The 26,491-nt window shown below is 46.4% G+C and overlaps 2 protein-coding genes across 2 annotated transcripts in view; one reads left to right on the top strand and one right to left on the bottom strand.

Annotated features, from left to right (window-relative positions):
- LOC115313905 (cytochrome P450 3A5-like) overlaps positions 1 to 17,284 on the top strand; it is a 46,557-nt gene extending 29,273 nt beyond the window's left edge. Inside the window, exons 2-4 of the mRNA XM_040211355.1 lie at positions 12,049 to 12,088; positions 14,628 to 14,836; positions 15,797 to 17,284. Coding sequence (XP_040067289.1) covers positions 12,049 to 12,088; positions 14,628 to 14,836; positions 15,797 to 16,744 — 1,197 coding nt within the window. The 3' untranslated portion in view covers positions 16,745 to 17,284. The remainder of the gene's footprint in view (positions 1 to 12,048; positions 12,089 to 14,627; positions 14,837 to 15,796) is intronic.
- A 4,854-nt stretch (positions 17,285 to 22,138) lies between these two features.
- LOC8027636 (MRN complex-interacting protein) lies at positions 22,139 to 26,444 on the bottom strand. The gene is made up of 3 exons (XM_029990472.2): positions 26,187 to 26,444; positions 22,934 to 23,053; positions 22,139 to 22,862 (listed from the first exon to the last, which is right to left on the bottom strand). The coding sequence occupies exons 1-3, from the start codon at positions 26,304 to 26,306 to the stop codon at positions 22,380 to 22,382; spliced, it is 723 nt and encodes a 240-aa protein (XP_029846332.2). The 5' UTR covers positions 26,307 to 26,444; the 3' UTR covers positions 22,139 to 22,379.
- Positions 26,445 to 26,491: the final 47 nt, after the last annotated feature.

Here is a 26,491-nt window from a genome sequence, read left to right as displayed (position 1 = left end):
CCATCTACAGCCGCAGAAACACGTATAATACGTGTTCACTGTTAAAAGCTTAATTACAGCTGTGGTCAAGGGGACACTGCTCAAGAGCTGTAAGCACACTTAATTTTTAAGAGCTTGAGAAACTTATTTATTTATACAATAATTTATTTATTTCAAAACACTATTAATTTCACATGGGATTACGCTAGGGAGGGCATATACAAAACTCAATGTGCACTAAAGGAAAAGAAATAATATGAAGGCATGTTGGGAATATCATTCCTTTTACATGTGCTTGCTATACTTTTGGTTTGTTTAAAATATTGTTATGGTTTTAATTTGCGAAATCAAGCCAATGAAAGTGAAGCCCATGGCGTCTAGAACGGATCGAATTGTGCCATTCTTGTTTTTTGCACGTGCGTTGTAGTCTTGCTTGGGTCCTGGGACGCGCCACAGGCGCGTCGGCACACTATCCCCTCTCCAGGTGATTTCAGGCATGCATCATTTCCTAGGAGCATCCATACTGCTCCGCGACAACCTATCATTGTTTTAAGGATCGGCAATTTCTCTTCGTGTTTTGTTACTCATGCTCCCTTGCGCACAACCACAAAATTCGCATCAACATCACAGTTCATCCACAACACCAACTTCCAGCACATCAGCACATTAGCGCTTTCGGTAGGTCGGAGCGCGGTCTTGTTATGTGAGTGTGGAATCAGATCTTGCTTTCTTTGGCACTGATAACGTACCCCAACGAAAATCGAACGCCGGCACACACTATGTCGGAGCACAATTTCACTGCACACCTGCGCATTTTTGAACACTACTCCAAAAAATAAAATGCCCGGCAATGACGAAATCCAATAGATACTGTCAACAGTTTGGCACTCATGATGCCAAGCGTTGAATGGCCCAGATGACGGTCCAAAAAGCGTTCAAGTCCAGCCCGCACCTACGTGTCGGGAAAAAAATAAATAAAAAAAAGCTGGCGTCAACGCGGTTTCGGTTTCGTCGTACATGTGTTTCGCGCTTAAAGGCAGGCAGACGAGATGCCACTGGCCTCTCCATAGAGCCCCCATGCGATGCGTCGGGAAATTCGGCAAGAAGAGGGCGAGAGAGAAAGGTGGGGAAGATAGGGGCGACGAACAATCGACAAGCGTTAGTTCCGGGTGCACGTATTTTCTCAGTCGTTCCCAAAATATTTCACTGAATTTTACGTTGGCCCAGAGAAATCCAGCTTTTTCCGACAGTCAGTCACTAGGACCGGCCGTCACGCCTACGGGGTCTACGAGACTGGCTGCTTGTCGCCGTGATTTCTTCCAGTATGCATACAGTGGATGTGCTGCGATTCAATTTCTCTATAATGCTGTCCAGACTGAGTCGCTCAAGTCGCCCCTATGAAGAAGTCGGTGGTCGCCAAAAACGCCGTCGTGTTCAGTCACGGCTCGCGGACCTTTTTCAAGGCCATGACGCTTCACACGTTGAATCGCATTACTGCTCGGGTCAAGGTGCCTGTGAGGATATGAATGACGCCCCCCGGAAAAGAAGGGGCAGTGCAGATAATGGCGCGTCAAGTCCAGTCTCCGATCAAGGCCCTTCAGACACCTCGGACGATCCCAGTCAAGAACGCCCAGCGCACGGGATCCCCCTTCTGAAACCACTCCCGTGCACGCAGCGAGAGTACCAGCTATGTGCGATGGGGCGGCTGTATTCACACGAGGGAGAAATCCCGGGGATTTCTCCCTGGCACGCGCATCCCACGAGGAAAACGTCAGGCTTTGCGATGTGCAAAAGCCTCGCGTTTTTACCTCGTGAAGCGCGCGTGCCGGGGAGAAATCCCTAAAGCACACGCGTCGACGCATTAATCAGAATCAGAACAAGGTAAGCGGTGGAACATTCCGTGCCGCGTGACATCGTCTTTTGTTCATTTCTTTTCGTGAATTTGTTTGTTTTATATACCTCTGCTTGCCACATCCAAGGACGTCTTTTGGCGGCGCTCCATAGTGCATCTCGTGTCTTAAATTGCTAAAATAAACAGTTCGTACCAAACCTGTGTTTTAGTTACTTTCTTTGTACTTGCATGAGGGCAACTTGCCTTCGCAATAATACTCCGAAAGTAAATTTTTGAGTGTGTGTGTGTGTGCGTGGGTGGGGCGGCGGAGAAAAGCTCACCGGAGAGAAGCTCATCGGAGAAAAGCTCATCGGAGAAAAGCTCACCGCTAAACCGGCAGATGCGGAGAAAAGCTCACCGGCCTTTGAACGGATGCGGAGAAAAGCTCACCGAATTTTTTTTCAACTTAGCGGATTCTGCGTCAAACGTGGCAATTTAACACAATTCGCATTCGTCACTTCATTAAAGATATGTCCTCTTTCTTTGTGATATTCTTGAAGTTCATTAAGCATATTTACTAATTCCTCAGAAATTAGTAATCACCCATTCTTTATATAAATGAAGCCGCAAGGGTATAAAATCATAACATCGTACATTGGTAAGAAAAGACAATTTATTGACAGCTGACAGTGCGCCTTCGGTAGCTCTGTCAGATAAACCAGATAAAGAGGTTCGTTTCAGTTGCAAATATTGTGTAGTGCCTAATAGATAAGTAGGTGTTTGTTGATGTAATAAGTGTCGGCTACGCTGTTTTCTTTCTTTTAATTTCACTAACAAAGCTTTAGTTGCGAGAACAGCCTCGTCCTGTCGTGTTTGTTGTCTTCACTCCGGCGTCATCGTTTGAGCGGTTTTTATCATGTATAACGTTTACCAACTTGCGCTATTCGCTACATTACACAAGACTACTTGTTATATAGGTCACGAGTAACAACGCTGAGAGTGTGCAGCTCTGAAGGATGGTTCGCAGTAGAAGGGCACTATCGGACAAAGGCAACGAGTGGAAACATCAGCACGAACGGCTAGAAAACGTGCATGTCCGCGGAAGAAAGAAGCCTCGATATCCTACTGACTGTTTTATCCTGTTCTCAAAGGTGAACAAAAGCTTCAAAGAGAATTTCACGCACCGCGTTGTTGCGCGTGGACTTTGGATTTTCGGCATCTACAGTTTTGATTCTTATGTTTTAAGTAGACATTATTAAGTTTTCGAACTCTTTCCTGTTCTTCAAGTGCATAAAGTTTTCAGTTAGCTTCGTTGTGTAGAGGGCAAGCCGTAGAAAACAGTAGCCCGCAATTATTAATTTGGGAGCAATATACCCAATAAGCTTAACAAACATTACGAAAAAGGATATTTTCTTTGTTAAAAAGCTGACGAATTTTAATGTTAATAAATTGATATAGGTTACGCATGATTTAACTGCCTTTATATAAAAAGAAGAAAAAAATTGGTGAGCTTTTTTCCGCATACGCTCAATGGCCGGTGAGCTTTTCTCCACATCCGCCGGTTTTGCGGTGAGCTTTTCTCCGGTGAGCTTTTCACCGGTGAGCTTTTCTCCGGTGAGCTTTTCTCCGGAATTCGGGGCGGAGGGGGGGGGGGGGGTGGACACAACATCCCCACGACGCCTAGGAACGTAATTTGGATTGGTTTCTCGACGTTCTATAAACGTCGTTGGTAGTCCGGATGTCGTAAACACACGTATGATAAACGTCGAAGGAGGACGCAACGGCCCACTGAGACGTGCATGTGACGTGTGACAAACGTCATTGGGAACGTTTTCTCAACCTTCTGTGCACCTTTTCTCGCGGATATTTAAAGGTTTCATCGACGTCGAAGGAAGGTAACGTCCGGACCTTCGACATTGTACGACGTCACGTTACAGACGTCTTCGACGTTCTTTCGACGTTTTCTTCACGTTTATGTGCTGCCTGGGGGAGCGACGTCGGGGTGAGTCGGTGGGCGGTGGTCGATATGTGTCCGACGGCGGCGAGTGACGGCGACGCCTGCCTCGGAAACCGTCATCATAGTCCCTGGAGTTGTCCCTTCTAGAAGAATGCTGGTAGCTCTCGTAGTGGTACCGAGCCTCGTTATCTTGACGTCGGCGCCGACAAAGGCGAGCGACATGGCCCATGATGCCGCAGTAATAGCAGATTGGTCGCTGACTGTAAGGTCGTTGGTAACTTTGGTCCTGGCGCCACGGGGTCAAAGGTGGTGCTTGGGCGCTTGTGAGAGATGCAACTGCGGGGCTGAAGACGAAAGACCTCTGTGGTTCTTCAGAGCTTGGTGCAGCTGGACGTGAAGGGTAGGGAAGCACGTTCGCTGGCTGCTGGATGCTAGGGGTTGCCAATATTTCGGAGTAGCTGTCTTGGGTCAATTCGTGCGCTTGGACCAGGCAAACTGGGGATGCCGTTCTGATGAAGTTCATCGCGGATCATCTGCTGGATATCAGTAAGCGGCTTTTGCAGCGTTGATGGTAGAGAAAATAGATCTCGAGTTCTTTTTTAACAATATCCTTTATCAACAGACGTAGTGACTCCTGTGTCAGTGTAAAGGAGGGTGATGCTGAGATCGGTTGTCCTCCCACTAGCCCTGTGTGGTAAGGGAAGAGAAGACGCTGCTGTCTGGCCTCCTGTAGTCGAGTGCAGGCGTCGACAATTGCGGTGACGGTGGTCGAAGGCTGGAGGATGAACGAGGTCAATGCCTCTTCGGCAATTCCCTTGAGGAGGTGGCGGATTCTTTCAGCCTCTGGCATATTCGGGCTGGAACGGCGGCATAGAGTTAACACATCCTCGATGTAGGCCGTAAAGCTTTCATTTGGCTGCTGAAAACGGCCGTTGAGGTGTCGTTCCGCGGTGGCTCGTCGGTTTTCAGGGTGGCCAAATACTTCTTTTGCTCGGCTGGTATATCGTTCCCAGGTCGAAAACTCAGCTTCGTGATTTAAAAACCACGTTCTCGCGACATTGGTAAAATAAAATATAATATTGCTAAGCTTTGTTGCGTCTTCCCAGCGGTTGTGTAGTCCTATGCGGTTGTATAAATCGTGCCACTCGTCTACTTCGTCTTCGCCGAGACTGGTGAAGAATTTAGGATCTCTCTGGCGTGACGTAATATAGCAGCCGGCAGGACTGACTTGACTTGGAGTTCCTGTAGCAATCAGCGGTCGGTTATTGCCTTGCCTTGGCGCTTCTGTGGCGATGGACTGGTGATTCTAGCTGGTGCCGCTGGATGTTGTCTCTGATGTCATAGTGGTTGGCAGTCTGCGGTTCCTCAACTCCAGGATTGAGGACCAGCGCTCGCAAGATGGGACGGGGATGGGCTAAAACCGTACCTCCACCAATATGAGACGAAGACCGAGAGTCGACGACCGTTTTTATGTCCGCACTTTTAGGGGCCCTCCGGAGCTTTCTGCGAACGTCTGCTTATGTTGTTATATTGCGTAGTAGGTGCAAGTTAATATGTATACAGAGTTTTAGATTACAAAACCGTTTATTTAAGCAGATGGCAGAAGAAATATCTCGGGACTATTTTCTCTTGGAAGACAATCCCCCATTCCCTGCCCATCGCTAAAACTTGACCAATGGGAATGCTGCATCTCGCGGTGAATGCGAACTTTATTATTGCAACATTTTTTAAGCTTGTTGTAAATTAGAGTTTGAGAAAAACGTAAACTGATTGTGGTGCGGGAAACATAGTCCGCAATTATCGCTCCAAAACCAGCGAACTATGTTTTCTCCCCGCAAGCTTGTTGCTATGGGGGTGATGCGTCGGCGCGTCGGTTCGTCTGCTTCCCGGGGCGTCTACAGGCGTGCGTTTGCGGGACATATGTTCCTTCGTCCCGTGAATCCCGACTCCTAAGCCAGCTTTGCGATCCTTCCATGTCAACGAATCAAACTTTTCCTTGTCATCTGTGGAATGCGACTGCGTATTGCAGTAGCAGCGCGACGGTGCGGTGCGACGAACGACGACTGCCGGGCACAAAGTCCGGGTCCCTTGACGACGGTCCGCGCGTGTTCGAGAGATTCCTCCACGGGTCGGCGGTCGGCTGCGTTGGTGACGCGCAGTGACGCCGGAATCCTTCGCTTGCTATTGGCTGACGCGTAAAGAGATGCCCCTCCCGTTTTCCGGGGTCATCTCAGAAAAGGGGGCGTGCCGGGGACTTTGATAGCAATTTTAGTAGGGAACCGCCGCGCATGACCATAATTTTATGATTTTTAGGATCCTTAGGGCCTGTAGATTGAGTTACCGCCGTTAATAGACCATCGCAGAACGCTCCGGAGGGCCACTTTAAGCATTGAGCGCGCCTCTGCCCGCGCATCCAGTTCAAGCGCACGCGCGCCTCGTCTTCCTCGGCCAACATGCTGAAAGACGATGAAGGGGACATCGTGAAGTATTCACGTCACAATATATATATATATAGTGGCAACGAGTGTCGGCCACCACCACCACAAGAGGCTGCTGCTGACTACCCAGACTAAAGAACGTCCGGGGCGCGCAAACAGCTCACGAAGGACAGGCGCGCAAGTGTATACAAGAGGGGGACACGCCCACAGAAGGGGGGAGACGGACCGGCGGCACGGAGACGCGTAGGTCGAATGCCCGGCATTATTATCCTTCATTACTAACAACCCTCTGATGTCACTTTAATAAATGTAGTTTCTCGTTTTGGAAACCCCGGCTTCGTGTTGTTCCTCGCGGATGGGCATGCAGCAAGGCAACCCTACCACTATATATATATATAGATATATATATAGATATATAGATATAAATATATACAGGGTGATCAGCGAAACGCGGAACAAATCGTTCCTGCCAAAACAACGTATCGCACAAAAAAAAAAAAAGTTTGGGACGTTTTGGTTTGGGGCCAGGGGCCCATTTAAAGAATATTGTTGAAGTTCGGGGATAATTAATTTGTTAATTATTTTCGCGTAACTATTTCTTGTAATATTGAGTTTAAAAGCATGGTTTCACTTAGAAGCTTACTTGGCTTAATTGGAAACCCATATATGACCCTTATTTAGACAAGTATAAAGCACGTTCGTCATTTTATGACGTTTCGAAAAACCCTTCTTTTTTTACGCGTTCTCTGGTTTTGTTTCCTTATCCAAGTGCATCTTGGCGGCCGCTGACCTGCCCTCCCGCGGCCGAAGCGCAGAGATTCGGCAGTTGCATCGGCCGCCCCGAACCAACACCTCCTAGAAGAGAAGGCTGTAGCGCTCCGAGTGGGCACGTCCAACGCACGTCACGATGGCGGAGGAAGGAAGGCCATGGCGCAACTACGTGAGAAAATACCGCTGTCGACGCGTATCGGCGCATTAATATTCGTGCGCGTTTATCCGACATTAATACACTTTTAAAAGTGCAGTCTTGTCCAATTTATTATATATATATATAACAGGGTGTCGAACCGGAACCGAACCAAACCGAAAACCGGAACCGAACCGGTATTTTTTCCGGAACTGAACCTGAACCCGAACCGTTATAATGTTATCGCGATGAACCCGAACTCAACCGGAAAAAAAATAACGGTTACCGGCTCATGTCAAAACGGTTCGGCCACGCGCTGTTGACAATGAATGTGCTATCAATGCCATTTGTTTTTAAGTGCCGTCAACTGACACACACCTCGCTTACATATTTTTCTTCTCCACTCAGTCTTAGGAATATAAACGCTGCATCCATGAATCTTGACATAGGAACCAGTATTGCGCTGGTCGCGGCTTGCATGGAAAAAGGAAAATTAAAAGGCTGTGCAAAAAAAAAAAAAAAAAAAATCGCGTCACGGGATTTTATTTTCTTACAATCTCGTAAATCCTAAATGCTGCTGTGCGCTCATTTCATAACACGTTTCTAAAACGCGCGAGTTCTTGAAGCTTGCTTCCATCGGAATGAGAAAAGAAAAGGCTGTGGAGTTTGATAATAATGCATCCGGTTTCGTATAAACACTTCGAAGCTAACATAATTGTGAGACAGCGAACTCTTCTATTTTAATATTATTTACCATATTACGTCCTTCTGGCGTTGCGTTCGGTGGAGTGTTTTTCATATTCCGTATCTCGTTTAATGAAAAAAGGCTAGTTCAAATAAAGAAAGCTGTATTTTCTCCCCACTGTTCTTTCAATTGCTTACACGCCGAGGTGGCGGGATAGTTAGCGAGTTCTACTTGTAAGTGGGTTTGTAAGGAGGTCGCGGATTTTACAGCTACTGCGTCGGACCCAATTAGATGAAGTCCGAATGCGTAAACGTCGGTGAGGTAACCTTTGAGTGCACATAAAGAAACCATTCCTGGTAGAAATCCCTGAGACTTACACTACGATGTATCCCGTTTCGTATGTGCTGATTTCAGATGTATTATTTGTAATTTATTTTGATGTTGCAATTTGTCACTTATAATTTCCGAACCGGTTCGCGAACCGGTTCAGCGTCCCGAACCGGTTCGAGAACCGGTTCGCGGATCGAATTAATCGAACCGGAACTGAACCGGAACAAAATAAATTTACCTGAACCTGAACCGTAACCGAACCCGTATTTTTTTCGGTTCGACACACAGATATATATATATATGGGTGGTTTCATCTCAAATCGTGCAGGCAAAAAGGGTCGAATTTTTAATTTCGATGAAAAAAATATATGTTATGGCGCCGTTTCTAAAACCGCAGTCGACACAAACCGCAAGTTCGTCGGATTTTTTGTTCTCGACTTATGAATTTTTAAAGAGGCCGTGGCGAAAAGCAGTGTCTTTCACACCCGTCGTGGGTCGGATGCTTCGCTTAATCTCCCGCCATGGATTTTCAGTCCACATTATATTATCTTTTTTGAAGCACTCTGTGGACACATTTAAAAGGCTCCAATAGCATGAAATAATTTTAGGCTTTTTGCTTTTTTTCTGTAAAAATGTCAAAAACGCCTCCTCGGTCAATTGTTGACGAACTTTGACAATTAATTACTGGCGATCTACTTGGGTTACACCGATATTTTTTATGTCCACGGAGAGCCCAAAACACGCTATTTATATTTATTATAAAATGACTTGGTTGTATAAAATACCCATTGCGGTACGTTTACGTTAATATTATGCAAAAACCAAAAAGTACCATTTTTGCATTAGAATGGCAATCTGGGCTAGTTGGTTCATGATAACTTTCAGGGCGCCGAAAATACACAAGGACAAGATACAAGAAAGGAGACGTGAACAAGGAGCACTCGCAACTAGCGTTTATGAAAAAAACAACACAGTCATACCACACAGCCATACTACACAGTCATACTACACAGTCATACTACACAGTCATACTACGTCCGGTGTAGCCCCCTTCGTAGAAAAGTGTGCTCTTTTGCCGATAGTGACACAGACGTGTCACTAATGCAGTCCTTGCCCTTTTCTTTTATTTCGAAGGCCTCGTGCAGCTCCCTCGATATCCGATCGGCGTATCTGGCCAAAAACCTCGTGTCACTAAATGACGGTGTGCAGGAGCAACGGCTGCAGTGCGTGGCGAGGTGTCCCGACGGGGTAGCCCGTGTAGCCGCAGCATGTTCGCGGGCGCGATCATTAAAGCATCTGCCCGTTTGGCCAATGTAGTACGATGATCCGCATGACATGGGGATTTCGTATATGACGCCCGTAGCACATTCCGTGTACCTGTTGCGGTGCTTCGTATTGCAAGGATCTGCTGACTCACGGGGATTGTTGATTCTGCGACACAGTCTCGATAGTTTGTTTGGTGCGGAGAACACAATAGGCACATCGTACCTATCAGCAACCTTTTTAAGATTGTGGGTTAGTGAGTGTACATAGGGGATTACCACCGGCCTCACTGCTGCTCTTTCACGGGGCTGCCTCCGTGTGCCTTTGAACTTTTTTTATTAGGGTGTCCGCTACATCCACCAGAACTCTCTGCGGGTAGCCCGCTTTTTGCAACCTCGCTGCCTCTCTCGTGAAGCTCGCTTGAGCGGTGTGTGCACATGATCTTCTTAGTGACGCCTCGAGACAACTAGATGCAATTCCTCTTTTTACAACTTCCGAATGGGCCGAGCTGAACGGAAGGATACCCTTCTTAGAGCGTGGCTCATATGTCCAGCATATGTGATTTTCTTCAAGACTTAGCCTAAGGTCCAAGAACTGTATATGCCCGTTCACTGGCTCTTCATGCGTGAACGACAACCCATCCCCGCATAACCTAAATATGTCAAGCACTTCTCCAACCCCGCAGCTCGGTGCGTCAGCGGGTCTGCCGAGGACAAGAAAGTCGTCCACATATCTGAAGATGCGACACCGGTTCGCGTCGCCCAACCTCTCGGCAATCTTTCTTCCGCACACACTTAAACCCTTTTTGCCTGCACGATTTGAGATGAAACCACCCATATATATATATATATATATATATATATATATATATATATATATATATATATATATATATATATATATATATAAGGTTGCTTTGTCGTATTCTGTACACGTTTCCAAGATAGGCTCCTGTGCGCTGCCATTGTTAGCGATGCTAGCGCCACGTAACGTTTCCGCTTCGCCACGTTGAGTGGGCAAGGGGCACGTCGTGGAAACTAGGGGTGTCGTGAACCAGCCAAGGTTCGAGTTCGACCAGGTTCGATTTCTTCAAATTTTTTGGTGGGAAGGTCGACGAACCTTGTATTGAGGTTCGACTCATGTGCGCATGCGCGACAGGCTGGCCAGTTGGCTTCGGATTGGATGGTGATGGCTAAGGAATGAATTAAGGGCACCGCTGATTGGTTATTTCAGCTAATACAGTACAAAAAAATTAAGTTATTAACTTCTTCGGTGATTATAATTAGTTTCTTTTAATTGCAACTGTTCATAAAATTAAAATAACCCTTGCATAAAAAAACATTCTCCAAACCTAGACATGCTTGTATCAAGGTCTGGCCACACTGTCCATAAAGTCGAACCGGCCGTATCTGGTAAAACGTTCGAAGGTTCGTCGACCGGTTCGACCCAGTCGAACTCCGAAAGTTCGACCTAAAAATCCGGTTCGACAAAAGTTCGCGACACCCCTACTGGAAACTAGGGGTGTCGCGAACCGGCCGAGGTCGAGTTCTACCAGGTTCGACTTTTTCGAACTTTTAGTGGAAAGTCGATGAACTTTGTACTTAGGTTCGACTCGTGTACGCGCGCGAGACAGGCTGGCCAGTTGGCTTCGGATTGGATTGTGATGGCTAAGCGATGAATTAAGGGCAGCGCTGAACGGTTATTTCAATTAATACAGCACAAAACATTAAGTTATTAACTTCTTCAGTGATTAGAATTGTTTTTTTTTAATTGCAACTGTTCATAAAATAAAATAAACCTTTGCATAAAAAACATCTCCAAACCTAGACATGCTTGTATCAAGGTCTGGCCACACTGTACACAAAGTCGAATCGGTCAAATGTGGTGAAACGTTAGAAGGTTCGTCGGACCGGTTCGACCTAGTCGAACCCCGAAAGTTTGACCGTAAAATTCGGTTCCACAAAAGTTCGCGACACCTTAGTGGAAACCCACTGATTTCTAGACATAAAGATTAGTGTGGAAGCCAGAGCTGCCGCAAGCGCAGTCATCATTGACGCGATGGCCATGCGGCTTCTGGTGCTTTCTGATAAACGCCTTGAGACTTCAGGCTTTTTTTGGCTTTTTTTTTATTATTTGGATTAGGTATTTCATTTTATGGTCTGTGCTCTTTCGCAGTCGAAAACAACAGATGAATGTTTTAAAAATCATTTTAGTCTCTGCGCTCAGTGGTGTATGCTTCAGGAAGAGACGTTTAGCAACATTGTGCAACAAGCAGCGAACGTCCTGGTTGGACAGTATAGACAAGGGTTTTTCGAACTTTTGTCAAACCGGATTTGTAGGTCGTACTTTCAGGGTTCGACTAAGTCGGACCGGTTCGACGAACCTTCAAAATTTTCACCAGATTCGACCGGTTCAACTTTGTGGACAGTGTAACCAGACCTTGGTACAAGCATGTCTAGGTTTGGAGAATTTTTTTTTTTTTTATGCAAAGGATTATTTTAATTTTGTGAGCAGCTGCAATTAAAATAAACTAATTTTAATCACAGAAAAAAGTTAATAACTTAATTTTCTTGCACTGTATTAACTGAAATAACCAATCAGAGCTGCCCTTAATTCATCGCTTAGCCATCACCATCCAATCCGAAGCCAACTGGCCAGCCTGTCGCACATGCCCATACGAGTCGAATCTCAATACAAGGTTCGTCAAACTTTCCACTAAAAGTTCGAAAAAGTCGAACCTGGTCGAACTCGAACCTCCGCCGGTTCGCGACACCCCTAGTATAGACCATAGAGTTATTATAATGTACGCTAGAGGTTCAACTGGCGCTATAGTGTGCTGCTGCAGATTGAAGCAGACAGTAACCAGTCGGAAATTGACTTCCGGTAATGCATTTCTATGGGAAAGAGCGAGTGCATTTTCTCTCTGAGTTCGATTTTAAGGCCAGATATCACGAATAATTCGTATGTGTTAGGTACATTGGAACATTTCTCAGTCACGTAGACGAAATAATTGGCCAGTTATGGCGTTTTCATTTGAAATTCGTTGCATAAAAAAACTGTGCTAAAACGGCTTCGTATATGCAATTTTGTGCACTGTCGGACCCTGTTAGCGCGAACACGGCGTCGGCGCTTTCCAGCATGGGGGATATACGTGCCAAACGAACGAAGAACATGTGGAAAACTCCTTGTGCATGCAGACGATCAAAATAAATTGAAAGTCACGTAATATAGTTCGATTTGTAATAAATAAGTACTGCTTTATTTTTCTGCTCATGAATACGCGCGAAGATGCTAGCTTGTTCTGGGTTAAAATCATCATCCGCACGCTTCAAATCTTTGCAGATAGGGAGAAGCCGGGGAACAGGTGCCTGATAAAAACTTCCCGACATACGAAATAATAAAAATACACACCGTTCCTAGCCCACGTTCTTTAGTTTTTTTAGGTTCGAATGTTTCTTTAACCGATCGTAAAGATACACGACGGAGTAATTTTAATTTAGTGATAGGACGGGCATATTAGTAATATATAAGCGCCACCGGAACGCTAGCGAACCATGAACACACTCTCCATCCAGTTCGCTCGTTATTTGGCTTAGAATCGTCGCTCGTTTTTACATACCTGCCATGGAACCATGTGCAATGTACACCAGCTCGTTTGCGCCCTTACTTTTTGTACTTTTTGAACAGAGGCTTGTGTCTGAAAAATAGCGAAGTTTAACATCGCTCAGTGGTAAAGAAAAATGCTGTAACTAAAGCAATTACACTTTCACAATATTAATAAAAGTACATACTATCCGGTACAATAAAATAACAGAAGTTATTCATGTTATTTTCAGGCGAAGAGACAAAATTCACGCGCGTTTTCCCACAGGAATGCACAGGAGCACCGCAAAAGTAGACTGGTTGCTGTCTGCTTCAATTTGCCTCCCGGAAGTCGCATAGCCGAATTGAACCTCTAGCTAACATTATAATAACCTCACAACGGGATCCCGCTTGCAAAGGTGTATCATAATGTGGTCTACGTTCCGTTGCATCTTGAAGTCGATCCGACCGCAGCCAACGCTACGAACCGATGTGGTGCCAATCGAGTGTCACCAAAAGAGCATCGTCGTAGCGCACGTCGTCTTCGTGCATTTGCCGTCACCAACTAATGTCACATTCAATTGGGGCGCACCACACTGCACCGCACTGCACCGACGGACGCGTCGCGTTCACATGGTCGTGTCGGTGCGGCTGCACTACGTTCATTTGGGACTTGGTGCGGCGCACGACACCGGCGCGTTGCTGCACCAGCTGCACCGTCGAAAGGGGACCGTGCAGCTTCGCGCACTGCGGGCCGGCGCGGCCTTGAGCTACCGCTCTCCACCTCCTTCGGCCCCTTCTTTCCCTCGCTTCGTGTTCCTCGTCTCGGTAAACATGGCGGCTCGGGAGACTCTCGCTAGATGGCGCGCGCCGCCACCGCACTCGCGGCGGATTTTGTTCAGTGGTCCACCCGTTTATGCTTTGCCCTTGAAGTGACCGCGCCAAGCGTATTGCAAGGCGGAATGCTTCGTGTTCACTTGGTAGTGCGTCATACGCTGCACCCGCGCGGTGGCGCGGCCTTGGGGGCAGCACTTTCTCGGTGCTGCGTGCGCCCCAACTGAATGTGACATAAACTTAGCACGCACAGTGAATGCGGCGGATATTAGGGAATTTTAGGGAACCCTTTTGCCCATCCGGTACGGTACGATGGGCCGTCCAGTAAGAACTGCGCATGCGTAGTTCGTGACGTAGGGCTCATCGTGCCGTAAAGGATGGGCAAAAACGGTTCCCTAAAACTCTTTGTTGGGGAATTGTAGTAGACCGTTTCCGCAGCCCGCTAAGCACCCGGATAGCGCTCCGTAATCCGCCACAAGATCTTGAACTATGCAGATAAGGCTGACGGCGCGCATGCGCAGCTGCGGCGTTTTGCTCGCGGATACCGTACCGGAGGAAAAAAACGGTCAACTACAATTCCCTATTGTCCAAGACAGCCTCATGGCGAATATCCGCAAAGAGATATATGATTTTATCCCGAGAGACTGACGTCGAGCCACGGGTAAGACAGAAACTGATTGCCTGTAGCTAGTTACAAGGCACCGACGGTTGGTGCCGATTAGCAATTCGTAAAATCTCTCGGCACGGATTTTAAGACAACCAGAAGTGTACGCACGTGAGCGTTCGTAAAATCGTATACAAGAAAAAAAACTATTTTACAGGTGAAGAGTGGAAGAAGGTGCGCAACGTGCTGAATCCCAGCTTCACCACGGGCAAGGTGAAACTCTGCTCCGAGATTGTAAGCAGATGCACCGAGGAACTTGTCAGGGTGCTGAAGACGCATCACGAGCAAAGTGAGCCTGTCGATTTGCTGCAAGTGGCGCAGGGTTACTCCTTGGACGTCATCACTAAGATTGCCATGGCCTGGAAGGTAGGCCCCGCAATATTACCTCGTGTAAAATATGCAAAAATAGAATACACTACTCTCAGATATTAAACAATAAGAAACGATATATAAACATGCTTGTATGTATAGTTTTATGCTTAAAAGATACCATTTTCGGTCTGACAAAGGTCGTATGTAGACATCATTTACAAAAAAAGCAGTGCAAGGACAACTTACTTGGGAATTTGTTGAGTAAAACGGGAAGGCGGCTTTTTACAAAATCGCAAGCTCATCAAAGGAGTGACTCTACAATAGTTATGTCGTTCAACGAAGTCGAAGTATCAATGCATTATTCGAAGAGTAAAATTGACAAGAAGTACACGGTAGAAGATGAACATTTGAATAAAACAAATTTATGCAAGAATCGGATAGCAAAATAAAGACAATGTTAGTTGCAAGGGAAAAAAGGGTAAAGGATGAACACATGTAGAGACAGCCTGTGGTAGAGATTGATCAAAGAGTAAACTAGAGGATGAAGACAAAAAGAAGGACCTTGATTATACTGCGTGTCACTAGTCTGCAACGCTGGCGAAGGCAACGGCAGGCGAAGAGAGAAATGGCGAGCACTAGCAAGGCTATGGCACTAGGAAGGCAGGACAGGAGAGGATGGCAATGGGGGGCTAGGGGAGAAAGGGAGAGCACTAGGACAGTTAAAGGGGAGAGGACGTTTCCCTCCTCCTCCCCAGCCTTCCTAGTGCTTGCTCTTTCTCCCCTCACCTGGCGTCGCCTTCGTCTGTACTTCACGCAACTAGTGACACGGAGTCTAGTCAGGTTATGATCCGAAATAAGACATTTAGAAAGTGAAAGAAATGCGTAACGTGAAAATTAAACTATTTTGATAAATTATAATTTATTATTTTGTTTTCGGGAACAAATTCAACGACAGCAAAGACACTTAGGTAAAAAATTGTGTATGAAATACTGAAGCGCTATTTCTTCCATCAGGTGAACTGTCAACAAAAGACAGACGATCCCCTACTCATCGGAGTCAAGAGGCTGTTGGAGGACCTAGACAAAGCAATTGTCGAAAGCTCACTAGCACTGCCCGGGATAAGGGCGGTCCTCAAACTTCTCTACCCACTCACAAGCTTCAGCAATCTCCTGAATCGTATTTGTGAAAACGTGCGGGACACAGTAAAGTGTCGACGTCAAGATCAAAGTCTCCGGGAGAAGGACATGCTACAGATGATGCTCGACGCCCAGGCCGGCACCGAAGACGCTGCTTACGACGTTCACAAAAGCGGTCTGCTCATCGAGGACCGTCATCTCGTCTCCAACTCCATCGTCATTCTCCTCGCAGGCTTCGAGACCACGGCAGTGACACTGGGCTTTGCCCTATATCTTCTCGCTATGCATTCAGAAGAACAAGAGAGGGTTCACACCGAAATGGAGGACCTGTTTTCGCACGCGAACAAACTGACATTTGACAACGTCCATCACCTTAAGCATTTAGACATGGTGATCCGCGAAACTCTTCGTTTGTACCCACCAGTTCCACTGCTGGTAGCTAGGACCTGTCTTTTGGACAAACCAGTCATGGGTCAATTCATTCCAGCAGGAACCACGCTCATCGCACCAGCTTGGCACATCCACCGAAATCCGGAATACTGGCCCGAACCCTCTTGGTTCCTTCCAGAGAGGTTCGCCGAAGGCCATCCGGAACGCCATCCTATGGCGTACTTTCCCTTCGGGATAGGGCCCAGGACATGCATCGGGAGGCGGCTCGCACTGATCGAACTTAAGATGTCGATCTGTAAAATTTTGCGCGACTTCAAGCTCGTACCGTGCGAGGAATCCCAGTATCCTGTCCCACTAGTGGTGCCTAACTTGACACTTCGCCCAGGTGTCGGCCTGAGGGTGAGACTGGAGATGAGGCGAAAGTGTAAGGACTGAACACATACGATACAGCCGAATGTCTCCACTCACAATCTACATAAAGAGAGCGCAAGGCAAAACTTGGTATGTATCCTAGGTGACCAGATGTCCCGTTTTGACCGGGACAGCCCCGTTTTAGAAGTTCATTACTGCCGTCTCACGTTTTTGGTCTAACGAAGCCTCATGTCCCGTTTTCATGGGAACGTTCATAGTAGTTGTTAAATGAGTACTGCAAGGATCCGAGCGTATGTTTTTCCTAAATAGTTGTTTCGTTTATTGTTAGCCGGTCGTCGGCATTGCCGGCGCCAAGAGGGCCCTCTCTTCGAGGAGAGGGGGGCTGCTGGTGCACGCACGGGAAAGGGCATGGGACAACTCCGCAGTACTTCGCGAGAGCGTGCGGCGCCACCGCACGGAAGGAATGTGTCCCCTTGGGCGACGGAGGCGGACCCCCGGACGTACGGGGTCGGGGGAGTTTGGGCGGGAGAAGTCCCGAAGCTGGTCGCGGACGTGTGTCGTCCGCCGGCCCTTTGTTAATAAATGTATAGTTAAAGCATCAAATCGTCGTCGCTGCCACTGCCTCGCCATCGAAGATACCAGCCGCGATCGGGGAGAGAATCTTCAACTACTGACGCCTTTTCCCACCACATGAACCTTACTAGTACTAAGCAGTGATGGAAGTGCTGCGCCATTTGCGACAAATTGTGTCTGCCACATGTTGCACCAAAATACCACTTTTGCTCAAAATTACACTACACCTGCGAATTTAATATCCGTCGATACCGATATTGAAAAAAGTGGAAAAGAAGAAAAGTGGTAAAAACGTTTATATATTTTACGGCATATGTACTCGCTGTAACTAAAATTTGCTCGTCTACCGCGCTGGCCACGCCTTCAGATGATGACGAGGCCAGCCGCCTGGAAGTTCAGATTATCTTCCAGACGATAACGTCGTCGATGTCACGGAGCTAGAAGTCGCGGGAAAAATTAATGAAGTGGTGGTATGGCAGCTGCTGTGATAAGACGAAACCAGGGTCTCATACTCCTGTAAAAGTCACTTGATTTTCATTTCAGCCACACTCCTCCACGTCGTGGCACAATCGCCGCTCACGTGAAGCTTCACACCCTCGCGCACAGGCGCATGTGCATCGAGCTTCACCACCTCGCATCGGTGCGTTAGGAGAAGTAGGTTGCGCGGGGGAATACCCATGGGTAAGCGCGGTGGGCTCGGAAATTATGCTCTGTACTGTTACATGTCAACCTTTTTCGGTCTTGATTGTAGGTAAATTTCTAATTTTAAACAGCGGTGCCGCGAAGAGAAAACCAAACAAGAAACGCGGACCTATATTTGAGTAAGTAGACAGGGTAGTTTTCGTGCAGCAGTCAATCAAATGGGCTCCTAACTCCGTGGAATTTATTTTCTCTAATCGACGTTTTAGCGGATATGCTAGTTTTTTCAGGAATTTTACATAAATGATATTGACCAGTTACATTGATTCTGAGCGTAAAATAGGGGGTGGGAAATACACTTTATCGTAACTGAAGTATCTTGCTACGATTCATTGTTCAATAATTTTTTTTTCCGCTAATCTCCGTTCTAAACGGAAGCTACTTTGACACCGAGCCTTATTTCATTTTGTACTTTTTGATTATTTATAGACCTTAGAATTACAAAAGGTAATAAGTAAAAATCTTCGATGTCAAAGATGAACCCTCAAAGCCTTATCAAAGATTGGCTCATTTAGTGATGCAATTATTGTTTAATTTTAAAGGGATGTGCAAATACATGTCGGGATCTGCTTCAAAAGGGTCAATGGTTGCTCCAAGCCAACATTTTGCCTGCAAAAAAAAAAAGTTAAATACTGCACTATAAGCGAATGGAAGAAAACCGAAAGAATGTCTACTTGTTACAGACGTGACGTAATGTCTACTTGTTACAGACGTAACGTAATGTCTACTTGTTACAGACGTAACGTTATAAAAATTAACATACTATGAAACATTCCGTAGTTGCATCTGCTAATACACTGTGTTTATACAAAAAGTTCAATACTGCACTTTAAGCGAATGGAAGAAAACCGAAATAATGTCTACTTGTTACAGACGTAACATTATGAAAATTAACGTACGATGAAACATTTCGTAGTTGCATCTGCTAATACATTGTGTTTATATAAACGTGTGTGCGGGAAACTCTTGTATATTTGTATATTACTAAATTTGACGTGCTTTGGTTGGCAACAAAGAAAGGCACTTGCATCCTCAGGAAATAATTAGAAAAATGTGCGTGCTTATGTCTATTTAGGCAAATCTCTTTTTTTTTTTCTTTTTTTTTTTACTTTGAGGATTATGGATATTTTGAATTGTCCTTTATATCTGCTATCATGCATGCGCCCTTCCTACATGTAGTGGACGTTTGCCTTCAGTTTCGGCAGACTCATTGTACCGTTTTCAGAAACCGCCGGTGGAGGAGGTTTTGGCATGAAAATACCGAGCGCGGGCTCAAGCGAGCGTACCCTTCTTCGAGTCGAAAAGCTATAGATCCTGCTCGCTCCATATAGCTGTAGACTTGTGGGGAATTAATTCCAGTGGTGGATTCGGATAGATTTTAGAGCGCTTCGTTGTTGATATATATCCTTGTGGGTGCAAGTGTGGGCTCGCATCTACCGCACTAAAGGCATTAGCGTGGAGCGCTTCTGGATCGCTCCAAATCCACCAAGGCAATCCACAGGTTGAGCTCCAACGTCCCTTCTTCCCATATTGTGCATGCCTTTGTAGACTTGCCCCTGTAAACAAAAGTATCTCGGTTCCCTTCCCCCAGCCCGTCCCTCTCTCTCCCTCTGGCTGCGCAACAACTTCTTTTCAGCCGGGATACATTTTGTACAATATGATCCGAGGCTCCCTCAGTGCCTTGGAGTGCTCACTGAACGTGCTATCTCGGTCCCCACATCCCTTTCGGGCTTCGAACCAGTGAGGGGAACGTGGTAGGTAGGAGGAGCGAGACTAGCAGGCGAGCGCCATGTGGCGTGTGACGGTAGTAGGTAAGTACGTTCAACTTGTTCAACTCTCGGAATCACCTGGTTATCAGATGCAAATTACGAATATTAAAACAGGCAAGTTTTGTGCTACTGCGTGTCAAGAAACTACGAAGCTCGGTGTTCATAATAATTAACCCAAGAAATTTTCATATCAAGTATAACCTTTTTTTTTTTTTTTTTTTTTTTGCGATCGAACAAAACAAAATAGGAAAATTGAGGCTCCAGTCCACGCTGTGAAGGTGGTTGCTCAGCGAGTCGGCAGTCCTAGCTATGCATGGCCTATTCATTGCGGTGCTACAGCAACAATCAAATCAGTTGCTATATTCCGTTTCATCTTACGTTTAAGCGCAGCGGATGTTACGAGCCAGTCGGAGGCCGTGTGAGTGTCACGTGGCCTTAGAAAGGCGGCACAGCGACGCGCGGAAAGCGTATCACGGGCCACGTCCCCAGAACGGGATTGGCTAAGAGAGCTCATAGCATCCGCTGCGTGCGGACGCAAGGTAAAACGAGGTATAGGCGGGTTCTTCTTGTACGTATGAAAGGCTAGGGACGTCGCTCTCCACGTCGCAAGCTGCTGTCGCCGCGGCAGCTCGTGCAACAATAACCTTCACCGGGAACGTATGCGGTGACCGCTACGTGCTTCGCATTATTTTCAGGACCTTCTTATCGTTCTTTATATGGTTAGGGGCATCAAAGCTCGTGCCCCCCCCCCCGGGTTATGATCCTTACCGTGCCATGTAACGAGCTTCTAGTAGTGGCATGTGAACAAAATAACGCCCACGTTGCCTTTACTGACAGAATACGTGGGAAATGGAATCCCAGCGTGCTTTCGTTAGCTTCAATCTCCAGTTCTGGCGAGAAAGTAACGCGGCATCGATCACTTTTACGTCCGCTTGGTTTGAACACTTTTGTGCGTTGTCTTGTTAATGAGCGTTGAGTCTCTGTTGAGTTCGAACTGTTTTGTGCGTTGTCTTGTTAATGAGCGTTTGATCCGATATTCTGCAGCCGCGGGCTTTATTTCCATGCATTAAAGAGAAAAGACCCGTGGCCGAGTGGATTACTGCTTCAGAAGCACAGGGGCCTGGCTTTTACCCCCACAACCTCGCAGCTGGCACAAGCTTTTTGTTTTTCAGATCTGTGCTCGCCGGCGCATGCGCCGTGGTACCGGCGATGAACACACGGCTACGCTTGCACGGCGATTGACACTGAAACACAACGACGGACACATGGCGATATACATACGCTGTAAAATGTACCCCCTAAAATAAACTACTGATTATTGCCGGTGTTAAAAAAAATTGCGCGGAAAAGCCCCCCCTCCCTCGGGAAAATGGAAAGTCTACGCCGCTGGGTGTTTAGACTTTTCACTGCAATCTTCTGAGTTTTTTTTTTTTTTTTTTTTTTTTTCGTGAGAACGCCGACACGAAAACACACGCGGGGAAAAGGAACGTGCTTCGCATTGTTCGCAGGAGCCGTTACCATCCATTATGCGGTTTGCACTTCACACGAGGGATTCGAATAACATCAACCCTTTTCGAAGCAGCTGCAAACCTAATTTTTACCGGAACGCGTGGGAGGGTGTACCTATTGCTCACACGCGCCTTATCATCCATCATGTAGTTTAGATGCTTGTTTTGTGGTTTTTTTCGTGGCTTTCTTTACTGAAACGGATACTGAGCTGTATGCCTGATTTCGATATGCTGTTTTGCCTTCAATTGTTTGCGGGTTCGCTGGGGCAATACATATCAGTTTAAAAAACATGTATATGGGATTGGAAGACATCATGAAATATTGCATTAAAAGTACTTTGACTTTACTTTGAAAGTATGTTGTACCTAAAGCACTCTACCTCAAGTTCATTGCGCCCAGTGTACTTACCACTTTATTTCAAGTACATAACCTCTCATTTACTTTGTACTTTACTTCAACTACTTTTATATGTACTTTACCCAGCACTGTCCTTTGGCTCCCTCCCCTCTCAACCTCCATCTATTCCAACGCCACCCACAAGCGCGAGTACACTGCCTTGAACTAATCATGTAGAGCACAAGCACACATATTCGGCAGGCCCATTCAAAACATGGAGCTCTCTCTTGCAACCTCTGCTATGCTTATATTAAAGAACATGCTAAAGGGCCACAATTTGCACATAAAACGTCAGAAAATCGCAGCCGCCATTAAGTGACGTCCCATATATGTCCGTTTATGACTTCCGAGATTCTTGGCGTACAAAGTGCAACGCATGGAGGCAGTCTCGGAAGTCGCAGTTTGTTGTACTAGTACCTCTCTGAAAACTGAAGATGGGAAGCATTTCTTTCTAAGATGTTTTCACTGCAAAATGTCCCATGATGTGATACAATAAATTCAACGACAATCATCAGCACCAATGCATTGTATTTACGGCTGACTAGAATACCAAGAATGAACATGGTTATGACAATGTTAAAGCCCAAAGGTGGAAGCACTGCACACAATACACCCACCTTGTCGTCAATAAAATGAGAAAAAAAAATATCAGCATTCCAATAACATACAAAACTTTCTGCAGCAGAAGGTAGATAGATGACAGACAGTTTGCCAGGTTCATCTTTCATGAAGTTTGCACAAAAAAAAAAAAATCAGAAGTCCACGCTGAAATCCTTGTCACTCAGCTGAGTGGTTCCCAAACGAGAGTACACAGGACGCCTGCTGGATTCAGTTTCCAAGCCATTCGCACTTTGCTGTTTGAAGACCATGCTGGCTGGCCTCAACTGCAGCAGGTTTGTTGGCTGTTGATCTATGTATCTTACAGGGTCTTGAACCCTCTTTGCAAGTGGGAGAGCTTGAAGGCTGTCATACGGCAAAGGCCTTGTTGAATGGTCAGACTTGACTTTTGTTTCCAGCTTTTTACCAGGGTGCCCATAACTCTCATATGGCCCTCCCTCATCCTTTCCTGTCTGGGGCTTTTCTTGGGGCACTGAGCCGCTCCGAGCATTGAAGTCAGGCACGGTGAAATTAGGGTCGCTGGTGTATTTGGCCCACTTGCTCACCCCAGACAGTCTCGCACTGCAGGCGTCACTTTCGTCGACGACAGGGACTTCTTGCGCGTTTTTTTCAATTCCCTTAGAAAAAAAGGCTAATTAGTCCCCCAAATATGCACTGGAATCAAAGGAAAACAAGAATTTTGACCCACTCGATTATTTTCTTTTCTGGCCATCTCAGACAGGTTCCCAGAGGGCTGCAGATCTGCCCTCATAGCATTGAGGGTTTGGACTTGCATCCTGCAGTCTTTCCCAGATCCCCTGCCATACTCCTGCGCACAAAGACACACACACACAGCAATTGGAAATAACCATTACAGTGTTGCAAAACAGGCACCCCCTTTCATTCCTATTCCCTTCCGAAAAATTAGAGTTTCCGACATTTCCGTTCCTGTCAACTTTTCAGAACGGAGACACTGAGCCCATTCCCACTCTTGGAATGGCTGAACTCCATAATTCCATTCCTCTAATTCCTAAACGTGAAAAAAGGGCCCCAAATTGTGTTACTAGAAAAAAGCAGTATAAAGCTGCTGACATCAAACGTGGAGACGACTGAAAAAGTATGCAAAAGCTTCCTCAAAGCCCTCATTAACGATGGGTGGTCGCACAAAGCGCTTCGTGACACTTGGTACCACTGCAGACATCAATCGTGCAATCAAGCGTAAAAAGCTTGCTAGTCGCAACAAACGCTAAAAATTAAAACCACTGATTTTCCTCGCAAACAGACAGTATACATGCCTTGCAAGTGACGTCATATGGCACCGTTCCAGCCGCCAATGTTGTATACCATGCTCCTGTTTACGTACCCTGCGCAGCATACATTTCGCACCATCGAATCTGTTTTTCTCGGCAAGCTTCGCCGAGAAGAGAAATTCGATGGTGCCAAATGTATCCTACAGAAGGTACTGAAGCAGGAGCATGGTATGGAGCGATGGCGGCTGATGTGACGTCAATGCAAGCTAATGTATACCCTCCGGAGATACATGGTTAGCGTGTGGTCTATTTGGTAAAGCCTTAAAAATGTCTAGTTTGTGCGTGGTGGAAGAAGCTATCTTGCTCTCTGTTTCGAGTACTTGCACAACAACACGACTAATGCGCTGTTAGAAGCGATGCCACGTATACCTGGCCCAAAGCCAGCGGTTTTCAGTCCCAAGAACAGAAAACTGCTGACAAGAGCAATCAGTAAACGGTGCCAGCACAAGCGAATGTAACACCATATTATGGAACTTGCTTCAGGACGTAAACCTTTAAGTTTGCTGAACAGTCCCTGTGATTTGTTAACATATTCATTCCAATTCATTATTTGTGTTCCACTCAAACACTTGAACATCGGCTGGGTTACAACTTAAAAGAAGGGAGTCAAACCGGTCAATACCCTGCTCCGGTTCGGGTTCAGTAGCTTTGCATTTTTCTCTTTTCGGTTCTGTAGGTTTAGTAATACTTTCGAAATAATGGTTCGGTTACCGATTCCACCAGGCACACCCAAGTTCAAACCGATTCTCCAAAAAAATATCCCTCCCCCCCTTCCCCGGTCGTCAACAAGAAAAGTTGTGTTCAACATGGCGTCGTCTGCATTTAAAGAAAAAACATGTCATCAGAAGCCGTGCTGAGGGAACAAGGACCGCAAAACAAATATATGCTTAATTTCGTTTTCTGGTCGTGACTTTTTAACGTAAACACAGTTTTATGAAAATTGCGTGGTTATGCAGGTGCTTGGAAACTACGAAAGTACTGTACTTACATGTGAAGTCAATCAGCCAGTATGCACAGTGATAACCGTTACCCAGGGTAAATAAGAAATTTAGCCATTGGAGTAGGACTGCTAGTTTGGGGTCATTACAGGCTTACGCAGTACTGATACACGACCGCACGCCAGTACGATGCTCACCCGGATCGAAACGGCAAACTACCCACGCCGCACGCCTGAACAACTTGCTCAAACAACTGAGTTGAAGAGAAGAAAGACAGCGAAGGTCAATCGGAAGACGATTAAGACAAAACAAAAAAGGAAAAAGAAACAACGGCGACTTCTTGTTTCCAGAAAATGCACACACACAAAAAAAAATTCTTCAACCAGTGTTCAGTGCACTTGGGTGACTGGCGACCGGCGCCGCACTGTTGTGGCTTCGCCTCCTGCTGCCTCCTGATCATGGCGGAACAAAAGCGCTGACAGCCGTCAACTTGTTATTTTGTTAATTTTCTCCTTCCTTCGGAAAAATTGCTTAGCAGCAAGAAAATAAAATACACATGCACACAAGGAACAACTCTAGTCTTTCGCATCACTGCGATGGACACAACGGGCTACACGAGCCAATCCATAGTTTATAGTTTGTCTCGTGACTTCGCGCTCCCCGCGTCGCTCCGCCCAACCGGAAGGACACATGACACCCTCCGAGCTATGGATTGGCTCTGGTGGCTCGTAGCATCCTTTGCAGTCCATGGTAAGGGGAAAAAAAGTATAGAAGTGTACACCTTCTCACCGACGCCAATTCGTGCTGCACATAGACGTGAAATATACCTTTTTGTTTCAAATTTTTCTTAGCGGTCTACATGTTGTCGCTGCCGTTTGTTTAATCAAAACTGAGCCACTGATGCCACCATCGCAAATATTTAATTGGCTTGGATTCGCCACCCGCAAGAAGGTGCGGCTCACATTTTATTACGCCTAACCGTTTCCAATACATGACTTGCATCTGAAGTCATTTCGTCAGCTCTCCCCAACCACAAGAGAAGGGGCAAAGGAAGAACCCTTTTCTCATGGGGACTTTCCTTTGTATGTTCAGATATGCGGAGACGCGGTTATTCTCCCTCTACTAGAAGATTAACCCGTCACTCAGAATTTGTACTAAAGCAGCTTTCCCCTCTTTCTTCAGTTGTGATGCGAAATAGATGATGTGACATCAGTGCAAGGCATGTATGAAGCAGTAACCGCCGCATGAAATTACGGTTCCGCCTCGGTTCGGGTTCAATATCAGATGTTTGATCTGGGTTACAGTTTTGTTCCGGGTCAGTTAAAAATAATGGTTTTGCTCCGGTTTTCGGTTCGGGTTCAGTAAGACACCCTGGTTAAAAGCTACATGTTAATCGCGCATTACAACAGCCGCTTTGTCGCGTCGAGGCTCCAGGAACGACACCTTGTCTGTCTACAACTATTCAGTTTTTGTAGTAAGACAATCAAGCCGTCAGTCACCTCCAGCCCAATTATGCTGTTTCAAGAGGCAGTTATCCTGCGCTAGCGAATCGCGCCACCAGCCCGTAGGCCCTAATGATAATCGACACAGCTCGCATAAGAACTGAGCCCTTTTCATTCTCAATCCATTCCAGGGTCGCGAAAATGCGGAATGATTCCATCATTCTAATTCCGCGATACCGCTGAAGTTCCAGAGAAAGACCCCGAGAACTTACCCGCACAACAGACTGCTTTTCACCGCAGAGCTTACATATCCATTTCTTCGCTTTCTTCACCTGTTGTACTTGAAAGCATTCGCATTTGTAACACCTTAATACGTGAAACTCTTGAGGCATTTTGTACTGTTCCCGTTTAACCGCTGGCAGTGTCGCTATTCATTTACTTCTCCGCTGCTGCGAGTTCGCCTGGTTCGCCACCGCGCCGACCGAGCTGACCGACCGCCACTTTCGGCACGTTCGCGCCAACGGCACCAACGGGTGGATGGATGATGTAGCTGAGTAAAGGCAGCGTAAAGGCGGTA

The sequence above is a fragment of the Ixodes scapularis genome, unplaced genomic scaffold (assembly GCF_016920785.2).
Source record: "Ixodes scapularis isolate PalLabHiFi unplaced genomic scaffold, ASM1692078v2 PGA_scaffold3__209_contigs__length_174095766, whole genome shotgun sequence".
NCBI lineage: Eukaryota > Metazoa > Arthropoda > Arachnida > Ixodida > Ixodidae > Ixodes > Ixodes scapularis.
The sequence above is the reverse complement of the archived record's forward strand: the minus strand, read 5'-3'. Positions and strand labels throughout refer to the sequence as shown.